This window comes from Sphaeramia orbicularis, chromosome 1 (assembly GCF_902148855.1).
Source record: "Sphaeramia orbicularis chromosome 1, fSphaOr1.1, whole genome shotgun sequence".
Classification (NCBI taxonomy): domain Eukaryota; kingdom Metazoa; phylum Chordata; class Actinopteri; order Kurtiformes; family Apogonidae; genus Sphaeramia; species Sphaeramia orbicularis.
The window spans coordinates 31,722,934-31,749,263 of NC_043957.1; the positions used below are offsets into that span (position 1 = coordinate 31,722,934).

The 26,330-nt window shown below is 40.8% G+C and overlaps 1 protein-coding gene across 1 annotated transcript in view; it reads left to right on the top strand.

The window, feature by feature from the left end:
* crebbpa (CREB binding lysine acetyltransferase a) overlaps positions 1-26,330 on the top strand; it is a 53,581-nt gene that overhangs the window by 15,012 nt on the left and 12,239 nt on the right. The window contains 14 exon segments of the mRNA XM_030135641.1: positions 9,214-9,393; positions 9,774-10,044; positions 13,504-13,617; positions 17,283-17,561; positions 20,010-20,109; positions 20,468-20,605; positions 20,733-20,850; positions 20,973-21,144; positions 21,263-21,325; positions 21,858-21,979; positions 22,738-22,950; positions 23,262-23,564; positions 23,876-24,055; positions 25,948-26,119. Coding sequence (XP_029991501.1) covers positions 9,214-9,393; positions 9,774-10,044; positions 13,504-13,617; positions 17,283-17,561; positions 20,010-20,109; positions 20,468-20,605; positions 20,733-20,850; positions 20,973-21,144; positions 21,263-21,325; positions 21,858-21,979; positions 22,738-22,950; positions 23,262-23,564; positions 23,876-24,055; positions 25,948-26,119 — 2,425 coding nt within the window.

The following is a 26,330-nucleotide window of genomic DNA, read 5'->3' on the forward strand; positions in this document are numbered from 1 at the left end:
AACAAAAAAGTCAGATGTAATTTGGTCCCAATCTTTTAAATATCCTCCTGAAACCCAGTACGTAAAATCATTATGATTATTATTATTTTATTTTTTTTTACATTAAATAATTGTATTGATTGGAAACAACCTGATGCAACAGTTTTTTCAGGTACATTCATAGTGGTTACAGAAAGTATTCATACCCCCTGAAATTTTTCACTGTTTGTTATATAGCAGCCATTTGCTAATATCATTTGCTAATATCATTTAATTTTCTTCTTCATTAATGTACACACAGTACCCCATTTTGGCAGAAATAGGCAGAATTTTTAACATTTGCGCATATTTATGAAAGGAGAACAGAAACATCACATGGTCATAGGTAGGGCTGGGTAAAAAAATCGATTTAATCGATCTTAGATCGATTTCATTTTAATTTTGCATAAACGATTAAAAGTGGATGAGATTGATTTTTCAGAGCAGGACCGGGAGTACGCGGAAGCACGGACGGCTCCGTCTTGCAAACACCTGAGGAAGCTCATGACGGCTCTGGCACGGAGGAAGGGTGGGGAAAATCACTCTGCTGGAGGTCCTCCCAGCCTCAACCCAAACTCGAACCCGCAGTGTGAAGGAACTGGCTGCCTGGAGGTTCTCTAAGGGGCCGTTTACACGGCGTAGGATTCAGTCGACTCCGGGAAGATTTCATCGCGGATTAGCCTTCTGTTAACATGGAAACGGTGCCTAGAGTGCCTGAATCCGGAAACTTTTGATACCAGGGTCCAGGGTGGAATGTTATCGATACGCTCCGCATTTCAGCTCCGTGTTAACACAAATCGGAGCGTTCTGGGATAAAATATGACGTCAGCGCATGGGCGCGCAGCCAAGAACCGCCAGTTAACCCACTCCAGGCCAGTTGGTGGCGGTAATGCTCCTCCAAGCTGGTTTGCCAGCCTCTATGACACAATAAAGCTGCAGAAAAAGAAGGAACAACCACAACAACAATGGCCGGTTTCAGAACAACATACGTGCTGCTAACTGTGCTCAGCTCGTCTGTCCAGACAAAGAAGTCCTGCGTCTTTGTACGACCACTCGCCATTGTTGTTTGTAAATAGCGTTGTCGGCCTCGTCTTCTTCTTCTTCTCCTCATTTAAAGGCTGTCTAACCCGGAAATCGTATGTGCGCAGGCGCGTGTTTTACCGCCACTGTTTCACTACAGCTCTACATCGCCAGCTACTGGTCTGGCATGGCCACTACAGCGTATTCAGCCGTTCTCGCAGACTCATGTTAACGCAGATCGTTATCATAGCGGCTTCGTCTTAACGGGGAATGATTTTATAACGCAAAGGAGAAATCTTTGCGGAGTGTTGCCGTGTAAACGTACCCTAAGGCGAGTCGCGGAAGCTGGTCGTTCTTGGAATAATAACTTGGATGAATAGTAAAGCGTTACGTGCGTTACCCCCCCCCCCCCCAAAAAAAAAAAATCACGGAGTGTGTGCACCGTCCCCCCACTCCGACCAACTATCACGGAGTCCCCCCCCCCCCAGTGAGTAGAAGCCACCAGCCATAAAACAGAATAAAGATGACAAAGAAGTCCATTCTGAGCCACTGTAGAGACATGGGAATGTTTATTTCGGAGCAGATTCAGCTAATTCCTGCTGAATTTATTTCCTTTCTAATATCAATATTGATACCAGAATTGATGTGTTGCATGACTGCAGTAGTCAAATAATCAGGTTACAACTCAAAATTGTACTTTGATGTTACTAAATTAATCTGAATCAGTCAATTAATACTGAATCGAATCGATATTGGATCGAATTGTTATTAATCGATTCAGAACCTTATGAATCGAAATCGAATCGATTATAGAAATTGGCCATGATACCCTGCCCTAGTCATAGGGATGTAATGATTACTGTTATAATGATATACCGCTGTAAAATTCCCTACGGTTAGTATTACCGTTTCAAATTCTAATTATCATTAAAACTGTTTAATTACCACACTTTGAAAAACTCACAGTGATACTGCTCATTTCATGGAGAAGTAGCAGCACTCCAGGTGCGCATGTACAGTTTGGAATGTTTGGCCTCTGAAAACATGGTGCATCTGCACAGACCAGAGATTTTTTTCCCCCCACTAAAAGGTTTAATGTGGATAATGTTTCTGCCACATTACTTTGTTTAAAATGGGTAGTGTTATTATTATATGCACATTTGATTTCTAGATAAGATACATGAAACAGTGAAAGTGTTCTGTCTGTACCAGTTCTTCAATCTGTATGACTGGATCTAGTCTTGAGCACTGAATGTAAAGAAAAATATTCTTGGTTCTTGTCTACAATTTGCACAAAGTGCAGTTACCTCTTATGGCCATAAGGTGCCATCTTTAATACAGATTTGTATGTTTGATGTTTACATGTTAATATTTTAATGTTTCTGCCAACAGAAAGTACATCGTGCATGTTATTCTTTTTTTTTTTTCCAAAATAAAACTTGGTTACATTATTTCAGTGTGTTTAATTACTTTTTGAACATTTTGAGAACATTTCAACAATACCACAATAATAATGATAACTAAGATAATTTTGGTCACAATAACCGTGATATGAAATTTTCATATCGTTACGTCCCTACATGGTCACAAGTTTTCACACCCTTTGCTCAGTCTTGAGTAGAAGCACCCTTTTGAGCTAATACAGCCATGAGTCGTCTTGGGAATGATACAAGTGTTTCCCCTTGGCCCTCGCCACAGGGTATTGTCATCAGTTTGTCATCCGTCTGTATGTGCAAAAACTTTGGTGTAGACTGAAGGCTGAGGGTTTTCAAGTGCAGGCAAGTTATGTTTCACACCTTGATTTGGGGACCTTCTGCCATTCCTCCTTGCAGATCCTCTCCAATTCTGTGAGGATGGATGGTGAAAGTTGGTGTGCATTCAAGCATTCAAGAACAGTCACAGAGTTGTTTCCAAAGCCACTCCTTCGTTACTGTAGTTGTGAGTTTAGGGTCATTGTCTTGGTGGAAGGTGAACCTTCGGCCCAGTCTGAGGTCCAGAGCACTCTGAAAATGGTTTTCGTCCAGGATATCTCTGTGCTTGGCCACATTCATCTTTCTTTCAGTTGCAACCAGTCGTCCTGCCCCTGCAGCTGAAAAGCATCCCCACAGCATGACACTGCCACTACAATGCTTCACAGTTGGGATTGTATTGGGAAGGTGATGAGCAGTGCCTGGTTTTCTCCACACACACTGCTTAGAATTAAGACCAGAAAGTTCAGTCTTGGTCTCATCAGACCAGAGAATCTTACTTGCCATTGTCTGGGAGTCCATGTGTTTTTTTTTGGCAATCTCGATGTAAGCTTTCATGTGTCTTGCACTGTGACTCTGCCATAAAGCCCAGATTGGTGGAGGGCTGCAGTGATGATTGACTCTTCCACTTTGTCCCATCTAACCACTGTATCTCTGGAGCTCAGCCACAGTGATCTTTGGGTTCTTCTTTAAGCAAGGAAAATTTAGCTAATTTAGAGAGTCCAGTGAGAAGGCCGTCACAGTAGTCTAACCTGCTAGAGATAAATGCATGGATAAGTCTCTCCAAGTCTGGCTTAGATGGTAAACCTTTGATTCTTTGAGTCTATTATTACCCCTAGATTTCTAACCTGATTTTTAGCTTTTAAAGTTTTCACCTCTCTTACCTAGGCTCTTCGCCGATTGTTCAGTTTGGCCGGATGGCCGGCTCTAGGAAAAGTTCTGGTCGTCCCAAACATCTTCCACTTAAGGATTAGGAACCTTAAGTGCAGCAGAAATTGTGTTGTAACCTTTGCCAGATCTGTGCTTTGCCACAATTCTGTCTCTGAGCTCTTCGGGCAGTTTCTTCGACCTTACGATTCTCGTTTGCTCTGACATGCACTGTGAGCTGTAAGGTCTTATTTAGACAGGTGTGTGCCTTTCCTAATGAAGTCCAAGCAGTTTAATTAAACACAGCTGGACTCCAATGAAGGTGTAGAACCAGCTCAAGGACGATCAGAGTTAAATATGAGTGTCACAGCTAAAGGTCTTAATACTTATGGTCATGTCATATTTCTTTAGTTTCAGTAAAAATAGTTTTCTTTTTTAATAAATCTGCAAAAATGTCTACAATTCAGGTGTTTTTTTTTTATCAAAATGGAGTGCTGTGTACATTAATGAGGAACAAAATGAACTAAAATGATTTTAGCAAATGGCTGCAATATAACAGAGTGAAAAATTTAATGGGGTCTGAATACTTTCTGTACCCACTGTATTTCTTTTTTTTTTTTTTTTTTTTTTTTACAGAATGTCCTTTGCTGTGAACAGCATTTTTTTTTTTTTTTCAAAGCAGTGAAACTCTTATCACCTACCGAAGACATAAATGCATAGCTGGATCTCATGACTATTTTTTTTTCTCTGCTCTTTGTTGAAAGTGCAGGACCTGCGATGTGACTATTGCGCACATGCACATCTCAATTTCGATGCACAAACGATATGTTGTGCAACTCTAATCCAGAGTATTGGATTTTGGCAAGTTTTCCAAATGGCATGACGTCTTTACTGCAGAATCAAAAGTGTGGACTCACTTTTGATCTGTGCACGACTGGTGAAAGCCTTCACCCTTTCGGAATTCACCATGATAGTTGGATTCTTAGTTGTCTAGTTCTGTTAATCCTATTGTTAACAATGCACCCTGTCATTACTTCTGTTTCAGGTTGCGTTGTTGCTGAGCTGCGGAATCAAATGGCTAAAGATTGGTTACAAGGGTTGCACGGTCGAGTGAAAAGTCATATTGTGATTACTGTTGCTAGCATTGTGATTGCAATTCTGTGGGTTTTTTTTACAACACAAATATAAAAAGTCAAGATGTCAACAACATTAAGTATAGTTACTGTTTTGTTTTTTAAGATTTTATTTTGCAGCAGGGATGGGAGGAGGTTTATGTTTTACTTAGTAGTGATGCGGAACATTTATGGAACTGTTTCTGCCTGAGTGTTACGTTAAATAAAGGTTGAATACGTGTTTTTAAAAAAATGTTCTTGTAGTTCATCCTCTCATTTGTAGGTCACTTTAGTTTTAGTTTTTACCACTCAGCCGAAGGGATATTGTAATCGTTTTGTCATCTGTCTGTCCGTCTGTCTGTCCATTCTGGCCGAAGGGTATTAGTTCGCAGCACGTTATGTTATTGTTTTGGTTTTGGGGTGGCCTTGTGTTAAAAAAACAAGACTGATCAACTTAATTTATCATTCAGCAGCAAAAATAAATGTGATAAAAATTCCCATCCTAATACAGCTGTTAAGCCATTAAAGAAAAATGCAAAAACCTATTACTAGCAGGGACGCAATGGTACTCGAGGAAAACCGTGTACCGTTCCGTCTGCCCTTCATGGGACAATCCGCACTTATGGACTGTGGGATTTCAGTTTTGCAATTGATTTTGCGTTGTCACTTTATATACTGCTCCCTGTCTCTCAGTACATGCATGTGAGCTTGCAGCATGAGGAAGTCTTGCCCCTCAGTGAGAGACAGTAACAGAGAATCGGCTTTATTTATGTGGGGTAGGGGCAGCAGTTATGTACGTTGGGGTGCGGTTCATAACGAACGTAACTAACACTGGTGTGAAGTGAAGGTGAAAGTGAAGCCTAACATGCTTTCAATGTCTGACTCCCAGCATCTGTGCCTCTATTATACAGTGGACCTTACACGAAATTTTCACAGCTTCTAACTTGTATCCACTGGACCCTCTCCGCTGCTCTATGGGCCCCCCAGAAATGCTGGGCCACATGAATTTGTCACCCCCCCCCCCTTTACGATGCCCTCAGCGTACAGCAGATAACCGTGGCGTTTTTATACCGCCATTTTCGTTTACATCCCTATTCAGAACAGGAATTTATTTATTTAAAAAAGCTCCTTTTGGGCCCTATGTGTGCACATGCCTGTTTTGTACAACTGTATATAAGTAGTCAAGGAATAAGAAAGGGTTCTATTGTTCAGTACAGAAAGTATTATTTCATTCAGTACAGTGATATGATTTGTTCCTACTGTGAAATTCAATTTTTGCTGATAAGCAAAATAAAAATATAACTTTGGGAGAAAAAAAAAAAACTGTTCTCTCTATGCACAAAACACGTACTGAACCAAAACTGGGGCCCAAGAACCGAGGTACGGACTGAATCATATCTGGATACCTGTACCGTTGGACCCCTAATAACTAGTAGGAGTGCGTATTGGCAAGAATTTGGCGATATGATACAAATCATACTAGGATTGCGATGTGTGATATTGTTAACGAGGTAATATTTTTCTTTGTTTTGTTTTGTTTTTTTTAAAGATTATTTCCTGGAAAAATGTAATTACACCAGGAATATGCAAAAATACTGAACAATTTTTAATTTGATCAGAACAGGATCTAATGATATATCACAAAGCTTTTCTCTTAAGTGCAGAATTTAGATAAAGTTCTAAAGAAACGTCTTGCCCCCTCAAATTAAAGTTTCCGAAGGTAGGGAAAAGCTGCACAATAGCGGGAGGCTTAGAAAAGTTAGTAAAGCGTCTATATGAGTTTCACTTTCACTTTATGGTTTGCTCACACTCATGAGGTACATATGGTACTGATGCGCGAGTCGGGTTTTTAACTTACCGGCTGACAGGCCGTAAGCTATTGTCGACATGCGGTGTCCGTCGTCGTCGTCTGTTACAAAAATTTCAATCGTCTTCTTCTCCAAAACTACAATTCCAATTGACTTCAAACTTGGTATACAGCTTCTTTATGATGATGTCAACAAAAGTAAGTGAAATTATTTGGATCCGGATCTGATTCTGGGTTTGGTGAGACTTTGAAAAATTTCCCCATTATAAGCAATAGGAAGTGGATCGATGCAATAACTCAGTAAATATAAATGATACCAAGTGTAAATTTCTACAGTACAGCTGTGATGGGGAGATGACCAAAACATAATGGCCACATGCTGATCAGGATCTTCTTCTGGATTCCGGAACTTACGAAAAATTTAACATGGGCTCTTATGGGGAAAAATTTTCAATCATCTTTTTCTCCCAAACTACAGTTCTGATTTACTTCAGACTTGGTATACAGCTTCTTTATGATGATGTCAACACAAGGTATTGAAATTATTTCGATCCTGATCTGATTCTGGATTTGGCGCGACTTTGAAAAATGTTCCCATTATAAGAGATCGGAAGTGGATTGATACAATAAATCAGTAAGTATCAATGATATCAAGTTGGAATTTGAATTTTTTCAGATCTGAACGGAATATGACCAAAACATGGGCTATTTCTGTAATATAATAAATACACATAACTGGATGATAATAAATGATCATGGATACATTTCCCAAAGCTTTTAATTTGGCCGGTAAGCTACAGGGCCATTGGTCCTTTTTTTTTTTTTCAGTCCATGGGACTTTTGTGGAATTAGTTGACCGACCCAAACCGCCCGCAAATAAACTGACATTCTTTTGACCCAACCCGATCCGCGAGTGACCTGCTGAGCCGCCTTTCACTAACGTATGGCAAGGAACGCACCTCCATAGAATCCCTGGACGGAGCTGTCCGTAGACGCAGTACAGCAGTGGCAGACATACGGCCCCCGGGCCAAAACAGGCCTGCCATAGGTTCTAATTTGGCCCACAGTATGAATTTGGAAAAATTATATTGAAGTTATTAACATTCAGAGGTGTCATACTTGTTTTAGTTCAGGTTCCACATTCAGCCCAGTTGTGATCTCAGTAACGTATCAATAATGACTCCAAATTTAAATCAAAATTTCATTGTAAAAAGGTGGTATCTGCAAAACTAATCCCCCAAAAAATCAGATCGACTTGAAAGCAAAAAAATCCAGATCGGGACATCACTAGAGATAACTTTTGTTAGGATTTGGTGCCATATGAATAAAACTTGATTCATGTAAAAACCAAATTTATGAGAAACAATGAAAGCATAATTTTTCGGTGATAGTATCATTACGTTTGGTGCACATTCAGGGCAGGTATCATTACGTTTGGTGCACATTCAGGGCAGGTAGAGATGGTAAAAACTGACTTGTAAGTTAATTTCTTGTAAGCAGGAAGTGCTTGCATGAAAGAAAGCATATCACCGCATTTCTATTGGTAGAAAAGTGCATCATATGGACCAATCAGAGACGTCCATACCGTGCATAATCTAACTAATATAACTTTTATACCTAGTCATCTCCATCTTAAATCACTTTCGACTTAATTTGTAATTCTAGTCACTGAAAAGTAACTACAATGTATTATTTATTATTTTCATTATTTATTTGTTTCTAAGCTACTTTTTGCACATTGGTACATGGTTGAATAAATATTCTAAGCTGTTAAAATGTTGTTTGTGTAATTAACAGAATCTGACAATACATTCCACACTGCGTGTTGCTTGTACACTCTATTACACACCCTGTTCATCCATTTCTGCCTAATGCACTGCTGCCAAACCAGTGTAGTCTTGACAACACCTTCAATATTTATATGTATTTATTATATGTATGCTCTGCTGAATAAAATAAATAGATTTATTTTTAAAAAGAAACTGTTAAACCCGGCCTTCTGCATCTCCTAGAAAGCTATATTTATGGGGACCCCCCCCCCCCCCCCCCCCCCCCGTTTATGTTGATGTTTGCATGCTTTTTTACAAGTGAGGTACAATCCAAGTCTCTGTAGATGAAAGACACACCTTTGAGAATGAGTGAACATTTCTCTTGACATAAGCAACAGCTTTTGTCAGGTGTATGAAGTAACATACAGGGTTTATGAAAGTGATGCGTGGGATTAGAAGTGGGAAAGGCTGTAAGTGTTTCTACGGTTTGAGGGTTGAGAAGTCCTTCCTGCCAATAGCCGGTGTCAAGCTGAGCTGTCATTTTGCCAAGGTGTCCGTGTGCCTGGTTGGACTGAACCAAGCTGGCACAGCTATAATAGTGACTTCTTTGGCAATGGGGGTCTTGTAGTTACAAAGATGCATTCAACTGGAGGCAGAACCTTTATTGGCACGTTGGTGTTGCTTTAACAAATTAAGAGCTCATCCATTTGTAAACCATTACAATATCTAGGCAGATATAAAATAAAATACTGCACTGTGCCCAGTCTATTCTGAATTGGCTTATTGAGGCTAAATTATTTTATTGTGTGACGCTATGAAGCTAAAACTGCTAAATCACTGTTAATGTTTTTGTCAACTGTCTGTCTTTCCAGATGGGCTTGGGCAGTAACGGGGGTCCTTTTGGGGCCCAGCCCTACGGTCAGGGTGCGGCAGGGCCGGGCCAGCAGCTAAACCCTCAGCAGCAGCTCCAGAACAAGGCTGCCCTCACCAACAGCCTGTCATCCTTCCCCAATGAGCTCAAAGGGGCCGCTGTCAGTAGCGTGCCAAACATGGTTAGTCCTTGTTGCACACATTCATCAGTATCACCACCATAAGAGGAAATTTTTTCATTAATTTGCCGTGTATTTAGCTCAGACTGAGCTGCCTTCCCACATGGTGTTGGACTAAATATGGCTGGAATTAGAACATTTTAATAAGGTTATAACTACAATATGCAATTGTCAATTACTAGCTGAGGTGTATCTTTCATATTGCAGTTAAAACTATATCCACTGGATGCTGACATTTGTAATGTTTACAGTTCAGTAAAGACCAGGATTAATTTCTGTCAGTTACCTTCATGAATTGTAATTTTCCCTAACTAGTTAAATCATCTTTGTTAAAGACACTTACTGTGACACTCAATTGTCTGCTCACTTCTTTGTCACCCAAGCAACAGCTTCAGCAGCAGCCCCAGCAGCAGACGGCTATGCTGCCCCTGGCCAGCGGCGGAGGTGTGACAGTGCCTTCGGCAGGCCCCACAGCTGACCCAGAGAAGCGCAAGCTGATCCAGCAGCAGCTGGTCCTGCTGCTTCATGCACACAAGTGCCAGCGACGGGAGCAGGCTAATGGGGAGGTGAGGGCCTGTGCCCTGCCCCACTGCCGCACCATGAAGAACGTCCTCAACCACATGACCCACTGCCAGGCCGGCAAGTCCTGCCAGGGTAAGTTTGAAGTTGATAGGTGTTTTTTAGTCCAATGGCCCAAAGGTCTGATTGACTATTGGTATCAGTTGTCGTTTGTCGTTGGTAAACAATTTTTCAAAAATCTTCTTCTCCGAAACTGTCGGTCAGAATGACTTGATATTTGTTATGGAACATCTTTGGGGTAAGGTCTACTAAGTTGGTTCCAAGAATTAGGAAATGCTGGTTTTTAAGTTTATTATGAATTTTAGAACTTTTTGAAATCCCCATTGGTTTATAATAGGAGGCATTTCAAAGTGCTATAACTTAAAAACAGTTGAACATATTGATATAATTACTATTGGCAATAGATACAAAGTCGCATATGGGCTTTTATTTGGTGCCATGACCTTTGACCTTGACTGACCTTGAAAGGTCAAACCCAAGGTCATCTATATCCAGATTTCTAGAAACTTCTCCAAAACTGTCTGCCAGAATCAAGTGAAATTCATAGCAGAGGTTCTTTGGGGCAAGGTCTACCAAGTTTATTCAAAGAGCTGAGAAATATTGATTTTTTTTTTTTTTTTTTAATGAATTCATGAAATTTTAACAATCCCATTTGGTTTATAATGGGACATTTTTCAAAGTGCTATAACTTCAAAACAGTTGAAGATATTGATGTCATTACTATTGGCAATAGATAGGAAGTTGTTTATTGGCTTTCATTTGGTGTCATGATCTTTGACCTCGAGTGACCTTGAAAGGTCAAATGAATGTCAATTAATGTCTTTAAATATGCTGTTGGACTACAGGGCCCTTTGTCCTTTTTTTTTTTTTTTTTTTTTTTTTTTAACTGTGAAAACAAATTTTATTTTCAGGTGAGATCATCTTAAAGCCCATTAATTACGGTATATCTCCTCAAACGGGAGTAACTGAATGGAAGGAGATCCATGTAGGGCAGTTTCAGGATCATTTACACCCATAAAAAATAGTGTAACCAGTCAAATAATTTGGAGCAATGCAACACAGATAGATCCCCTAGTGGAATGGCACACATGAAAGTGAGAGTGAGCAGTAAAGGTTACATTTTTTTTTAAATTTTTTATTAGCTTACCGGCCGACAGGTCGCAAGCTATTGTCATCATGCGGCGTCCAGCGTCATCGTCTGTCGTCGTCTGTCATCCGTTACAAAAATTTCAATCGTCGTCTTCTCCGAAACTACAATTCCCATTGACTTCAAACTTGGTATACAGCTTCTTTATGATGATGTCAACACAAGGTATTGAAATTATTTCGATCCGGATCTGATTCTGTATTTGGTGGCACTTTGAAAAATGTTCCCATTATAAGAGATAGGAAGTGGATTGATACAATAAATCAGTAAGTGTCAGTGATATCAAGTTGGAATTTGAATTTTTTACAGATCTGAACGGAATATGACCAAAACATGGGCTATTTCTGTAATATAATAAATACACATGACTGGGTGATAATAAATGGCATCTGGATACATTTCCCAAAGCTTTTAATTTGGCCGGTAAGCTACAGGGCCATTGGTCGTTTTTTTTTTTTTTTTAAGTGTAACATCAACTGAATAATCTAAGGCTAATGGTGTACACCTACAGAAGATTGACTACTTAGGGCCAGTAGGACTTTTTACAAACTACTGACAGAAGTTGGCACCAGTAATGATCAATCAAGCTTTTTTCTGCTCTTCACTATTGCTTTTACATCTATCTTGAAAAATGCACCATTGGTCAGCCTTGACTTTTAAGTTCCATTTAAGGTCAACATATCTACACTTACCAATAGATGGAAACTCTTTTTGAATGATTATGTGATGTAGACTTTAGATCTAGAACTCTAGAATCAGATATACTCTGTATTTTAGAGTATGTCTGTTTTGGGAGTCAGTCATTTAATTTTTGTGGGTTTTCCTCATGTATGTCATACTGTGAGCCAAAGTTTATTAGTCAGAAGTATCTCCACATAATGAGTGTCGGGCATCTGTTCTCTTTAAGACTTAAGAAAAATCTGCGGCCTTCAGTGTCAGCCCAGTGTAATAGTCTTATTTGCTTAGTTTAGACATTTTTCCAAAGTTATCCATGCTGCATATGTTTTTCCTGCCTTTCAATGTATTGCTGTATTTGTCACTGAGGTCAGCATTTTACCATTGTCATCATTAGATTGATTGATGTACTTTATGCAAGTACCTCTAAACAACAGCTGAATACACAGTTGAGTTGAGTCATATACAGATAGTCATAAGAAGTGATGCTGCTTTTGTACACCATGTATCAGAACCATGGCCTTGCATATGTTTCCATTCACTTTTTGCTAGTGAAACAGTGTATCACAGCCTAACTCAGACATAGCAAAAAGTGAATTACCATTAAAGAAAAAAAAAAAAAAAAAAAATCCACTCACCTGCTTGCTGATGTACCATTGTGGTTGGGTAGTCGACAGTACCTCTGCTCCTCTGCTCTCCTGTGTCAGCACCCCCGTTGCTGTGAAGAAAGAAAAGGTCTCCTCTAGTGAGACTTAAGTTTGGCTTCATCTTTTTGAACTGCCTTTGGACTTGAATGGTTAAGATGAATTTCAAGCCAAACACACTCAGAGCCCAAGGTGTGTTAAGTGTGAAGGAGTCTGTGTCTCTCCTTGCTGTATGCCAGCTCATTTCCCCTAGGATTGCAGTTTCTCAATACCTAAAATAAGCTATTGAGTTATCAAGGGAAATGCAGTTCTTCACAGCACAGTTATCTTCCATAAGATTTGAAAATTATCTCATGTCTGTTAGCTTAATTCATGTCACCTATGGGACCTCAGACTGAGCTTTCGTTGGCTCTGGATCTAAATCTTGAGCCTTTTCTTTATTTTTCTCTGCATACTGAATCCATAGAAAACATGATAGGCCTGCTCATGTGTTTGCCAGTACTATTGGCATTCTTACAAAGATAATAAAGACTAATTGTGTTTATTTGTGTAATACCTCAGGTTTGAAGCCATGCAGTAATTGTATGTGAGTCGGCACTTAGATGTGCCAGGCATCTAGCAGGGCAAATTTTTTTTGCCTGTTTCTGATTTCTTGTCAGATTAACTGCTAGGACATTAGCCTGGCTACAGATGAATTGAAGCCACTCTGTTTGTTCAGTCACGCACCAGGAAATATGGTTTGAGTTCCCTTTCCAGTCGGCCAAATGCACAGGCTTCAAAAAATGGAAATGTGTCATTTGAACTGAAATGAGTTGAGACCTGTTTCCACATTCCTTATGTTCAGTTAGCATTTTTTTTGGCCATTTTTCTCATTTGACGGCCAAATTTTAAGCCTCAAGCCTGCCTTTTTAATTGTTTATCTGAGGTGCAACTTTTAATTGCTCTTTTTTTAGCCTGTTTTGGTGAAAGAAGATACATAATCATAGTCGTATAACTCACGACTACATAAAAATATCGAAATGAAGATGCTAATCTGGTGGCTATCTCTGCTTTCCTCTCTTTCTGCAGTGGCTCACTGTGCGTCGTCCAGACAGATCATCTCCCACTGGAAAAATTGCACACGACATGACTGTCCCGTCTGCCTGCCGTTGAAGAACGCCAGCGACAAACGCACCCAGCAGCGTAAGTAGCTGAAGCTGGTTGCCTTGCATTTAAACATTGTTAGATACTATGCAAAATGCATGGCTGTATTCACAGAGTGAAAACAAGACAAAAAACAAAAAAACAAGACAAAATTCCTCAAATTTTATGGAGAAGGTGAGGGTGAAGAGGATAAAATAATGCATAACTAAACCATAGTTGATTGCAGTTTCCTGACTCTGCCATTGTATTTGTAGTTTTGCTACTCTTCTTGTGCACCCACTAGGGCTGCAACGACTACTCGATGGGTTGTTAGTGTTGTTGTTAGACATTGTGTGTATCCCACGGCATGCAATGCTGTACTAAACAATGTTTCACTGTAACCAACTGAAGTAACTCAGTGTGAGACATCTCACTTTTCCCATATCTTTGATGCACTGACAGCACATGCCCATTAGTGACGGGGAACAGAAGGGGAAGCAGCAGCATGGGGGCAGCTAAAGCAAGGCCCATGCAAAACAAACACGGTCCAGAGTTGGGGAACTTTTCATATGTAACACAACCAAGAAATCTATCACATGTGAAATCTGTAAGCTGAGCTTCATGTACCACTGGGCTACTTCAGCTATGCATGAACATTTGAAGAGGGAACACATTTTGGACGATTCAGATGCACTTCAGTAAGATAAGTAGCTCCCGTGCTAGTAGCGAACCTCTTACAGTATATTGGTCTGTGAAGGATCATGATGGTTTAAAGAGTTATGTTGTCAGTGTGTGTGACAATTTCATAATAAATGTATATATGTAGCGTTAAGAAAAGTACAGGAGCCATGAACAACTTTTTGCAGAAAAAGCAGACATGTACTACGCAACATGTTACTTATTTATGGAGGCAATTGTAAACAAAAGAAATAATGGCTATTATTATTATTATTATTATTATTATTATTACTATTATTATTATTATTGTTATTATTATTGCAGTTCATAATCTGACTAGGAGACTAGTCATCACAGTTGCCGATGACTGGTCGACTATTGAAATAGTCATTTGTTGTAGCCCGAGCCACCCTACAAAGTACCGTACTTTCCAGACTATAAGCCACTTCTTTTTTCTCGTGTTGAACCCTGTGGCTCATACAGTGATGCAGCTCGAGTATAGATTTACGAGGGCTGTTCAATAAGTTCATGGCCTCACCCAGAACAGAACAACACAGACTGATAATTTGTATTTTATTTTTCAACATAATCTCCATTTACAGCAATGCACTTGGTCCATCGATGTTCAAGCATCACTATCCCATCACGAAAGAATGTAACATCCTGTATTATAACAACCAGTATTTCTGGGTGAGGCCATGAACTTATTGAACAGCCCTCGTATATGGGTTTACAGCCACCAGGGGATGATCTAGCAGGAAGCGCAAAAGTGAGACAGACACGTGGAAGAGGTGATGTGAAGAGGAGAAGTTTTAATCTTAACTTTGAACGATCCTTTTGCGTGTCATGCACAAACCCTCATCATGGAAAACACCCGAAGAAATGCATATGATGCAGCTTTTAAATTAAACGAAATCGATGTGTCTGTCCAAGAAGGAAGTAGAGCTGCAGCACAGAAGTGCCATTGAGCAACAACGGAGGAGAGACGTAAAAGGTGTGTGACGGAGCCTTTCTGAGGCTGTTCAACTCCGACACTGAAGAAGACAACTGCCATGGTTTCAATATGCAGAAGGAAGATGAAGATAGAGATCAGTGACTTTTCTGGGTTTTTTAACCAGCCGTGTTCCTGCCATTTTACTGCCGTGTTACAGGCACTGTTTGGAAAAAGCAGTGAAGGTATGGAAATAAATACTTAAATAATCTTTCTGTTTACCATCTTTCTGTGTAAATATCTCACGTCACGACGTGGACACCTGCGGCTTATAGTCAGGTGCTACTTAAAGTCAGCCGCAGCTTATAGTCAGGTGTGGCTTATATTCCGGTGCGCCTTTAGCCTTGAAAGTACGGTATATGTATTTGGAGTCCAGATTTTGTTATATTAAATTCTATAAATTCACAGATACTGCTACAGAGAAAATAAGACCTGCTTGTTGCTTTCCAAATCTGATATGAATTCAAAAGAAGTATGAGTGTGCATGGTGTGAAGGTTTTGTCATTCAAAGCTGGTTAGGCAGCTTATTTCAGAGATGACTACGAGCACCCAGTGAGTAAGATCATGGTCCTGCTGGGCTTGTAATCTGACACACAGGAGTGTGATGGAGGGAGAGAGGGAGGAAACACAGAGCGTGTGCTTGAGGTGTCCCGCTGAGCCATTGGCTGTTTGGCTGTTTACTGCTACTCCCAGCTAGAACAGAGCCTCTGTCTCTCTGCCACATACTAAGAGCGCTATTCTTACTGTTGTGTTTCATGCTCTCAGTTGTCATGGCTACACAGTCTGTTTGTTGGATTTCTTACATTTGTTCCTGGTATATCTGCATTAATAACATCATTTACTTGAAACTTTGTCCTGTTTTTTTTTTTTGTTCCCACTTAGTTTTTTTTTTTTCTTTTTTTTTTTCTAACTTTGCTCTGCTCAGCGTCTTTCATCACTTGTAGCATTCCAGCGTTGGTCTGTCCCTGTTTGGCTTGCATGTTAAAGTACATGATGTTGGGGCTTGTGTTCTCTCCTGCCAACACAAACACAGTGCAGTATTGCTTTGTTCTGCCTCCTCCGATTTTTGTCTGTGCACATACTGAGCAATGTTTTAGTCTGACCAAAGCTTTAACCCAGGGAAATATGTTAATGATCTGTGCCCTGAAGGGATTTATGCATTTATTCAGTCCTCTACATTTTGCAGTGCTTAGCTGTACATTTATGATCTCAGTGCATTGTACTGCTGCTACATCTCAATTTTGTGCATGTCTCTTGTTTTAAGTATTTTTAAAAAGGGACAAACTGATTATTGATTACAGTTTTGTTTTTTTGTTTTTTTTCAATTATTGAATTTTATTAAATCATAATAATGCTCTTATAATGCTCTGATGCAGCCGCCTCTCTCTGTTCAACACTCAAACAATTTCATGTTTACAGCACTATCAGCACTGAAATGAGAAAAGAACATTTATTCATCATTAGATTATTATTTACACTTCTTCTGTTTAGTTTGAACATTCACAATTAAGTGTCACTTACTTGTGTTCTTTGATTTGACAGTCATCTTAAAGGCATTTCACCAAAGTCTTGTGTTTGAGCTCTAATAATTTTCAACTTAAATCTGAATGTATGTTCCAAACATCAGTTATATGTCTGCTTGACTACTATGAATCTGTATTAACCCTAAAGAAACACATCTGTTAATCCTTAATTCTGTATCCAATGTTTTACAATTTAGCCTTCCCACATTAGTTAGACTTTGTGTACTCCAGCAGTGTAAGCAAGGTGGTTATTATCAGTTGGTAAATTCAGTAATTTAGACTTTTGCATCTTAATGTCTTGTGATTTTGAGTCCCAATCACAAGATGTGATATTGTAATTTTGATAACTTTAAAGCAAACTGCTCCCATTCTAGGACCTTTGGATATGAAGACATTAGTCACATGGAAGTCAGAAAAACATAAAACTGCTGTAAAAACCCACCAGCAAATGTCTCTCCCAGTAAGATTGTGTATTTACTCTTTATGGTCAGTGCGGCTGTATTTTGGACTGATGGATCTATCTCTCCCCACAGCCATGCTGAGCTCCCCCAATGCAGGCCTCCAGAACCCCATGTCCACAGTTGGTGTGGGCCAGCCCAGTACTCCCACCATCAATACCTCAGCTCCCATAGATCCCAGTTCCATGCAGAGGGCCTACGCAGCACTTGGGCTGCCCTACAGCAGCCAGGCCACTGGGCAGGCCCAGGCCCAGCAGGCTCATGGCCCAGGACAGACAGCAGGCGCACAGAACGCACAGGCCCAGCAGCAGCAACAACAGCTTCAGCAGCAGATGAGACCCATCAATGCACTCGGTAAATTCACAAGAGGAAATTTTATTTCTGAACTTTCTATGACGCTTATGAGCCTGTACACCTCATAATATTCTATGAGGATTTTAAATAAGTCAGAATATATAATTGAATTATTTAAGTTTATCAGAATCAGAAAAGTTGGGATGGTATGTTAACCTGAAATCAAAACTGAAAACGGTGACATCTGTTGCACTATAACCACTTTAACAGAACATTATTTGTAGTTTCACCTCATGAAATGTATTGATTTTTCAGAATAAAGGCTTGTGTTAATTTTGACTGTTGAAATGTATGTCACAAAACTGAGGAAATTTTCAAAGACTTTGGTAAGTCATATACCATTTGGCCATTTCTTTACATAACATATAAGACATTTACGGACTTAAGACACTAAGTGTTTTATTATATAGTGAAATTTTGTCAGATTCCTCCCACAAACAAGCCTTATGGTGTGCCACAGCACAGGGTTTTTTGTTACATTTTGTGTTTCAAGATGTCACACATTATCTATTGGGAAAGAGTTGGGAGTGCACTGTCCAGCCCTCTACTGTGCAGATTGTGGTTTTGCATTGTCTTATCGATATATACATGAGCATCACTAAAACATTTTCATATTGACAACAGCATGTTTTGCTTAAATGTTAACACAATTATGCAAATGATGTTTGCCCACTGCCCTTGGCTGTAACTTCATATTGTACAGTTTAACTCTTTAAGTGCCAGACAGTTAAGGGGCTAATAAGCCTTAAAAGTGCCACAGAATTTGGCCGTTTTTCAGTATTTCGCGTCGTTTTTATAATATTTGAAGAATCCTGCAGGAAACCGCTCGGTAACATCTGACCGATTGCTGATTAGATTCAAAACGCACCGGACGCAGCCGATTCATTATTGATCGTAATTTGCATAATTTATAATAATAATAATCTTTATATAGCACTTTTCATACATTAAAAACTGTAGCACAAAGTGCTTTACATATCAGTTTAAAAATTAGTACCACCCCCCACCCACACCCACCCACCCACTCACCCGCACACACACACACACACACACACACACACACACACACACACGCAAACCCACAAGCTCACACATACTTAAGAAGACTGACTGAGCACGGGTAGACCAGAACAAAAATGTACAAGTAAAAGTAAAAGATCAATTTAGGAGGCGCTGTCTCAGGGAGCCATCCGCACCAGGAGGCAGCCGCCGACCCCGGCGACCAGGCACCGGCAACACAGCCCCGCATCCCAACTAGTGGGAGAGGGCCAACTGGGACCCCCACCCACCAGAAAGGAGCGGACCCCAGTGAGAGAAGGCGCCACAGCCCCCGGAGTCCACAGCCGCCCCCCGGCATGGAGGGCTCCCTCTGATGAAACACCGGAGAATAAGAAACATTAAAAAGATATAAAAATATTATTCGGTCGCGTGACCTCAAATTCCCGTCTGCTTGGTCTCAAAAGGGGGACACAGAAAGAACGTCATCAAAATGTGAGAAAGCAATGGGGCTGGATGGTTTGTTTGTACACAAATATGGCGTGTTCTCCAAAGCTGATCTGATCGGCCCGTGGCACTTTACAGGTTGTTTTCATAAAGCCGATTTAATCGGCCCATGGCACTGAAAGTGTTAAAGCAGGCTTAAATGACTTTTTTTTTTTTTTTTTTTTTTTTTTTAGAATTTGTAAAACCTGAGTGACAGCCTAATTATCACTAATCCATTAGTCTTTTTTTGCTTACGCACCTGAATCACTTCCCTCACAGTGAGCAACATTGAAGATGACTCAATCATAAACACAGTCCACTTGTTTACATAACAAACTGAAACGTCACTCGGGCCTTTTCGAAAATTTTGTTGCGAAGTGCATTGTGGGAATGGCGACAAAGCGAAAGCAGTTTCTCACAGATTTGACAAGAAAACGAGCCAGATCGCTACAACATATAATTATACAATTCACCAGGGTTGTTTTAAAGAGTGAGTGTAGGTGTACGGTGGATGGAGGTAAAGGTGACATTTGGGTTCAGTCCTCAAGAACAGATGGCAAAATTGCTGCGGTCCGATCCTTGGTTACAGAAGCTGACTTTTGGAACGTGGACAAATAATAGTACATTTTAATATTTCTGCTTTATTTTTTAATCTGCATTTTTCATATTATCGAAGCCTTTCCTAATTTGGGATTATATTAAGATATAACTTTATTGATCCCACTGTGGGGAAATTGTAGTGTTTACAGCAACAAACACAAGAAACAAGGTGCAGAAACATTTGAGGGAGAAACATGAAATAGAAAAGATAAAATCTACTTTTTTTATTACTTGTGTTCATGCGTATTATTTACGTATTTATGATATTTAACATAAAGCTGGCAATTTGTAGTGTAGAGTGGTGATGGCAAACACTCAAATCTGCATTTGTGTCCACTGTTGTCTCAAAGTTTTTTGTATTTACAGGTAACCAGATGGCTCTTGGAGGTGCAACAATGGGTGTGACCACTTCAGAACAGACAAACCTGCACACAGACTCCCTTCCCAACACACTCAACACTAACAAGTCAGTTCCTGTCGATGTACTGGTTTGCATTTAGTGACCTAAAAATTGTAATTTTAGGGTGTTTTCACTCCTACAAATTTTGGACCATATCAATGAATTTGTTTCCCCCCCATGAAGAAAACGAAACCTCAGGGAAACACTTAACAAGTTTAAAAAACTTATTAACAGATTCAGACCAGAGAAACTAACTGAGCTATAGGTGTGAAAATACTTGAGCTGTATAAAATGTAAATATAGCTTCACGATTTAACACTGAAGTGGATGCGGTTTTTGTGCATTTGCCTGTGAAATGTTAAATATTTAGGATACAGAGATGATGAGATGTAACGTGTAACTTCCCTTGTTTCCCGAACTTCAGTCAGCTGCTGTCAGATGGATCAGCTGTGGGATCAATGGGCAACCTTCCCACAGCAGCACCCATCTCTGCCACAGGCATCAGGAAAGCCTGGCATGAGCATGTCACTCAGGACCTGCGCAATCACCTCGTACACAAACTGTGAGTATATCTCAATGGCACAGTTCCCTCTTTGTTGGATTTTTGATTGTCGTTAAAATGTCTGATTTTGGTAGATTTTTAGATTAGAAAGATTACACAAGATATACTTTCTGTTCCTTTATGGTAGAGTACAAGCCATATTCCCCACCCCTGACCCGGCAGCTTTGAAAGACAGACGAATGGAGAACCTGGTGGCCTATGCCAGAAAAGTGGAAGGGGACATGTACGAGTCCGCTAACAGCAGGGTAAGTGAATGAAAATGGCCACATCACAGCAGCACTCATCATCTGCAGTAAAGTAGCCCTTCAGCAAAGCCCAAGAATTCACAGTACACTAACCTCTTTGCGCTTTTATTCTTTGCCCTCAGGATGAGTACTATCACTTCCTGGCTGAGAAGATCTATAAAATCCAAAAAGAACTAGAGGAGAAGAGACGCTCAAGGCTACAGAAGCAGATCATCAACCAGGCTCCAATGTCTGCACAGGGAGCCCAGCAGCCTGGCCTGCCGCAGCCCAATGCCCTGGGCCCGAGGCCACAGAGTGAGTAGAATTCACTGATTGAACTTCAAATCTTTAACTTAGAAAACCCTAACAGTGGAGGCAGTTTTCACAGGGGTTGTATCATTCTTCAAACTGTCTTTTTTCTTTTTGCCAATAGACGGACCTGTTCCTTTGCCTAACATGCCAAATCAGATCATGAATCGCATGCAGGTTTCCCAAGGTAAGTCTTTCATTTTCCTACTTGTTGTCAGAGAGGTTATGTAGTAATGTGTGAATAAAAATTCTGAGTTCTTATTGTGTTATTTTTATACCCCGTCCATCTGTCCGTCCATTTGTATGTGATTTTTGTCCTACTGATTTCTCAGACACTTTTCATCTGATTCTTTTCGAATTTCACACACGTTCTTTACATGTACCTTTCACTCCATTTTTGCATTTTATTTATTTATTTAGTTAGAATCCCTGGGTAGGCAGGGTATCAGTGAGCAGAAGAGTCAAAGTGTTGTGCAACCAGGCAGGGCTATTAGTAAGATCTGCTTACTTCTTCACTTGTCAGATTAGGAATGCAGATGTTACTTGGTATAGTTGTAGAAAAGTTGTGGTAAAGTTGCATTGCAAAGCAAGACAAGAAAAATATGATTGAGGAATGTTTTTGCTGTTCTCTTAGATGATGTTTCTGAACGTCTCTTCTGCTGTAGACCTCAAAGGTTTGTTAACATATTTGAAACACTCTGGTCTGCTCTTGTGTACAGGAATCAACCAGTTCAACCACATGGCTCTGCCCAATGCCCAAATATCCCAAGCACCCATGGGAGCCCGAGCTGCCTCACCTATGAACCATCCACAGCAGATGAACATGAGCTCCGTCCCACCGGTAAGGAGGGCAGTGGACAACTGGGCACCTATCGCACTACAGACATCGCATATGAGACGTATAAAGTAACATGACTTAACACCATTTGTTGATATTTTCACGCTCTAGCTGTCAACAGAAGCCAACTCTTATTTAGGACTATTAACTGCTCAGCTCCTGGTGAATATGTGATAGGGTAGTCACTGTCTCAGGTAAAATCTCAAAAAAATTATTGTTTATGGGTGAGTTGTAAAGAAAAATGCAGATTAGTGCATGGATACATTTCTAAACTATTTGGCCACGTAAAGTTGAGCCAGATTGTGCAGTAATGTGGTAGAGAGATGACCTTTTTACATGCTCAATTAAAATTTTTGATGTCAAATAATCAGGATGAGTACATCTTGTCTTGTGAAAAAAATGCAAGTCTTACTAGTGTAATGTGAGGGACTAATTTGACTAGAACCCTGAACATAGTTTTTCCTATAATTGTGGTTCAAATGGACAGCTTTACGTTGTGTTTGTGAGCTGCGTTTGCATTAATATTGGTTTCACTCATGACAATATGCTGTGTTTTTTCAAATTGCATAAAGAGCCACAAATAGTCATTAGAGCAACAGATGGAGTGTTTTTAAAGCTGAAACTGATTTGACAAAAATGTTGCTTTGGTATCCGTCATTTGTGCCTACCATGTGACTGTTACTGCCATAGCTACTATTTCTGGAAAGGTAGGACTTTATCACTGTAATCTCCTTGGAGTAACACCTTGTTTTGTTGTATAGATGGGCATGTCTCCCTCCAGGATGCCCCAGGCCCAGGGCATGATGGCTGGCCATGGTGGCGGGAATATGGTAGGCCAGACGGCCAACCAGGGACAATTTCTGACCCAGACCCAGTTTCCCCCAGGAACCACTGCTGTTGCTGCCACAGGCACCATGAATGTCACTGTGGGACCTGGCATGGGTCAGCCACAAGCACAGGCTGCTGTCACCCAGGTGAGACATAAAGGGGGGAGTAACTGAATGACTGGTGGTGGTGGCTGTTTGTGCTGTTTTGGGTTGTACTGTTTCCACAAAGTGCTAATTCCAGCTAGCCATTAGGAAACTAAAACAGAACTACTTCAACCAATCATACTAAGCGCTAATTGCTTTTAAATTGCTCTCATGCCAATCACGAGGCGCTCTCTAAACCCTAAAACCTGTGTGGTGTTGTGTTTGTCTGTATGACCTTGTGACTGTATGTTTGTCTGCCTGTCTTGTGTGTGTTTGTATGTCCGCCTGCCCCCTCTGTGTGTCCTTCTCTCCAGCAGCAGCAGCAGAGTGCTAACCTCCCCATGAATGCACTTGGCCCCTCACTGGGCCCTCAGCTAGCCTCCTCCCAAACCCCCTTGCACTCCACGCCTCCGCCTGCTGCCTCCTCTGCCTCCACGGCTGGGGGGGCCACTAACCTGCCGCACCCCCAGCCCTCCAGCCGCAGCTCCACCCCTACCCTCCCTGGCCCTGCACCAGCACAGAGTGCCACCCCACCCTGCCCCACCCAGTCCCAAATCCAGGCGGAGCTCCCTGCAGCAGCACAGACGCAGCCCCCGCCTCAGCCCCCTACCACGCCGGTGAGACTGAGACCCTCCGCATGTCCTCAACTCTGACCCCCTCCTCCCCTGCAAACTCCCATCCCTGCCATGTACCAAGTCGTCCCATCCACATTCACCTCTCTGTTGTATAACTGCATCTTCACTGTTTGTAGCATCCATCATAATGGGAATGTTGCATCTTTCAACTTAAGCGACTAATGAATCAATATGGGAGGTGTTCATCAGTGTCGTAGTTTACACCCAGCATGCCAAAAGCATTGATCTCATATTCAGTTGTCATTGAAATAGTAATTTTATGTATTTTCTCCCACCTCCCCTTTGTGTTTCAGCTGTCTCAACCAGGGGCCAGTCTGGATAACCGGGTGCCCACGCCCGCCTCAGCTGCTAGCGCTGACCTGCACTCACAGCATGTTGGAGCTGACCTGCCTCCTCAAGAGGTGAAAACAGAACCACACCATGAACAACAGGAGTTTGAGGCTGCTGGCGGCAAAACTGAGCCTAAGATGGAGGTGGGTTCTGCTGCTTGTCTGTATTCATTGAGTTATCCTCTTAATTCATCTGTGCCTGATTCATTCACCCAGTTTTTATAGAATATAATTATAATTATATCATACACCGCCAAACCAACAGATCAATTCCACAGGAGACATTGAGTTATGTTATATTTCCTGTGCTTGGGAGGAGATATACATGTATATAGAAGTAGAGTAACTACAGTAGGGCTGCACAATTCTGGCAAAAATGTGAACCACGATTCTTTTGCTTAGAATTGAAATCACGATTCTCTGTCACGATTTTTTTCACAAAATGTTTATTGCACTGCTGTCAAGTAAAATGGGTTCTTTTACTTCTGATTCGAGTCTTTCATATCACTCCGCAAGTAGTCCGGTAACTTACGCAGTGTTTGCTGTGGAATTGATCTGTTAGTGTGGCTGTGTGTAATGGAGGGAGGAGGGGGGTGAATGCGCACGGTTTGGCGGGGGTGCATGTGCGGGCATTTCGGCTGGTTATCTGCGCGTGTATGTTGGTTTCTGTCCTACTTACACAATGGGGGTACAGGGTGGTGCGGTCCATGCCACCTGCAGAAGTGAAAGTGAAACTTTATGCTCATTTACCTTTTCCCTATTCTCCTGTCCTGGCCTATTATATATTATACATGTATAGTACATGGCGGTGATGATTTTTAAAAAAAAAAAATAATACATCGGTTTTATATAGCGCTTTTCTAAGTACTTAAAGATGCTTTTGTATAAAATGTTTGGTGTGGTGGCATGGATAAACCTTACCAGCGGAAACGCTGCACTTATTGTTCTGGTTGCTAAGCGACGTCAGCTGATCGGTGAAAGTTTGCAGTGCAAAGAAACTTCCCAGCTGGCACAATGGAATATTTTTAATATAAAATTTTTAGAGAGGGCGAGACTTTGGATTCTTGGTTAAAGGCTGAATTATCCTCACCGGCAAAGAAAAGAAAAGGAGAATAAGAACAGAAGTGCAGAAGTCAGAAGTGAAAATGAAAACACTTGGATCTGGATGACAGAAAATAAGACCGACGTGACATTAACACCACCGAATGTGAACCTTAATTGGGCATGAGCTCAGGTGGGTGACTCTCACCACTACCACTGGGGTTTTCATCCATTTCAATCTCTTTATTGCAGACATTTCTCCGCTGTAATTCACGCTTTCTTCACTCAACTGCAGCTGACAGCAGCAGGCACACGTGTTGTAAAGATGGTTTACCATTGGTTGAGGGAAGAGGTGGCTGCGGTTCTGCCTTTATGGGCATTTGTTTGTAATGCAGCCCATGAAATAAAATGCTTAAGAATCGTCTGTGTTTAGAAATGAGATCGCATACATGTGTGAATCGAGATCACAATGTTTTAATGATTAATTGTGCAGCCCTAAACTACAGTTAACTAAATTTGGGCCTGTCTAGGTCAGTTGTCAAGGTCAGGAAGAATCTAATAATTACTTTACACGGGATGAAGAAAAATCATATTTTGGTCAAAACTCATCTGAGTTCATTCTAATTCACCAAATTCATACATGGTATCACAGTCTTGTGCCACATGAACTTTGACCTTGAAAGGTTGAAGGTCACACACGATTTTGTCAGCTGCATGGTTCAAGCAAGTGATGATAAAATGCATGAAGGGAAATTATGAATGAAGCCAATGTGACTGCTAAGGATGGTATGCCATCATAGGGATCTAGCTGCCTTAATGGAGGTTGACACTCTTGAGTTTCTAGTCTTGTCCCTTTTCTATTCTGCATGTAGCCAATAATCTGTTCTCTGCAGTCACTACTCTGCAGATGAATTTTAGTGTTTATTTTTCCAAACAAGATATCTGTATGACTTTGTATTAATTATTTTATTATTTTTTCTGAACTTGGTCTATAGACTGAGGATGACTCTGGTTCAATTCTGGTGAAGAAAGAAGAGCCAGAGGAGAAGCAGGAGCCAATGGAGGTGGAGGAGAAAAAGCCGGAAATGAAGACAGAACCCAAAGATGAAGAAGAGGGTGGAGCCAACAGCACAACCTCCTCATCACCCTCTCAGTCACGGAGGAAAAGTGAGTGATGCTGAGACTTGAATTTGTATATGGAATTTGCTTAATAAGCAGGTTTGTAGTTAGGAGGGCTGTCGGTCGATTAAAGAAAATATTAATTGTACTGTATTAATTGGCAACTTGCAACTGGATTTGTAATTAAATACAAATCAAGTTCTTTTGTATAGTATATTTACTTCTAAACACCGATTATCAACAAGTTGAATGTACAATG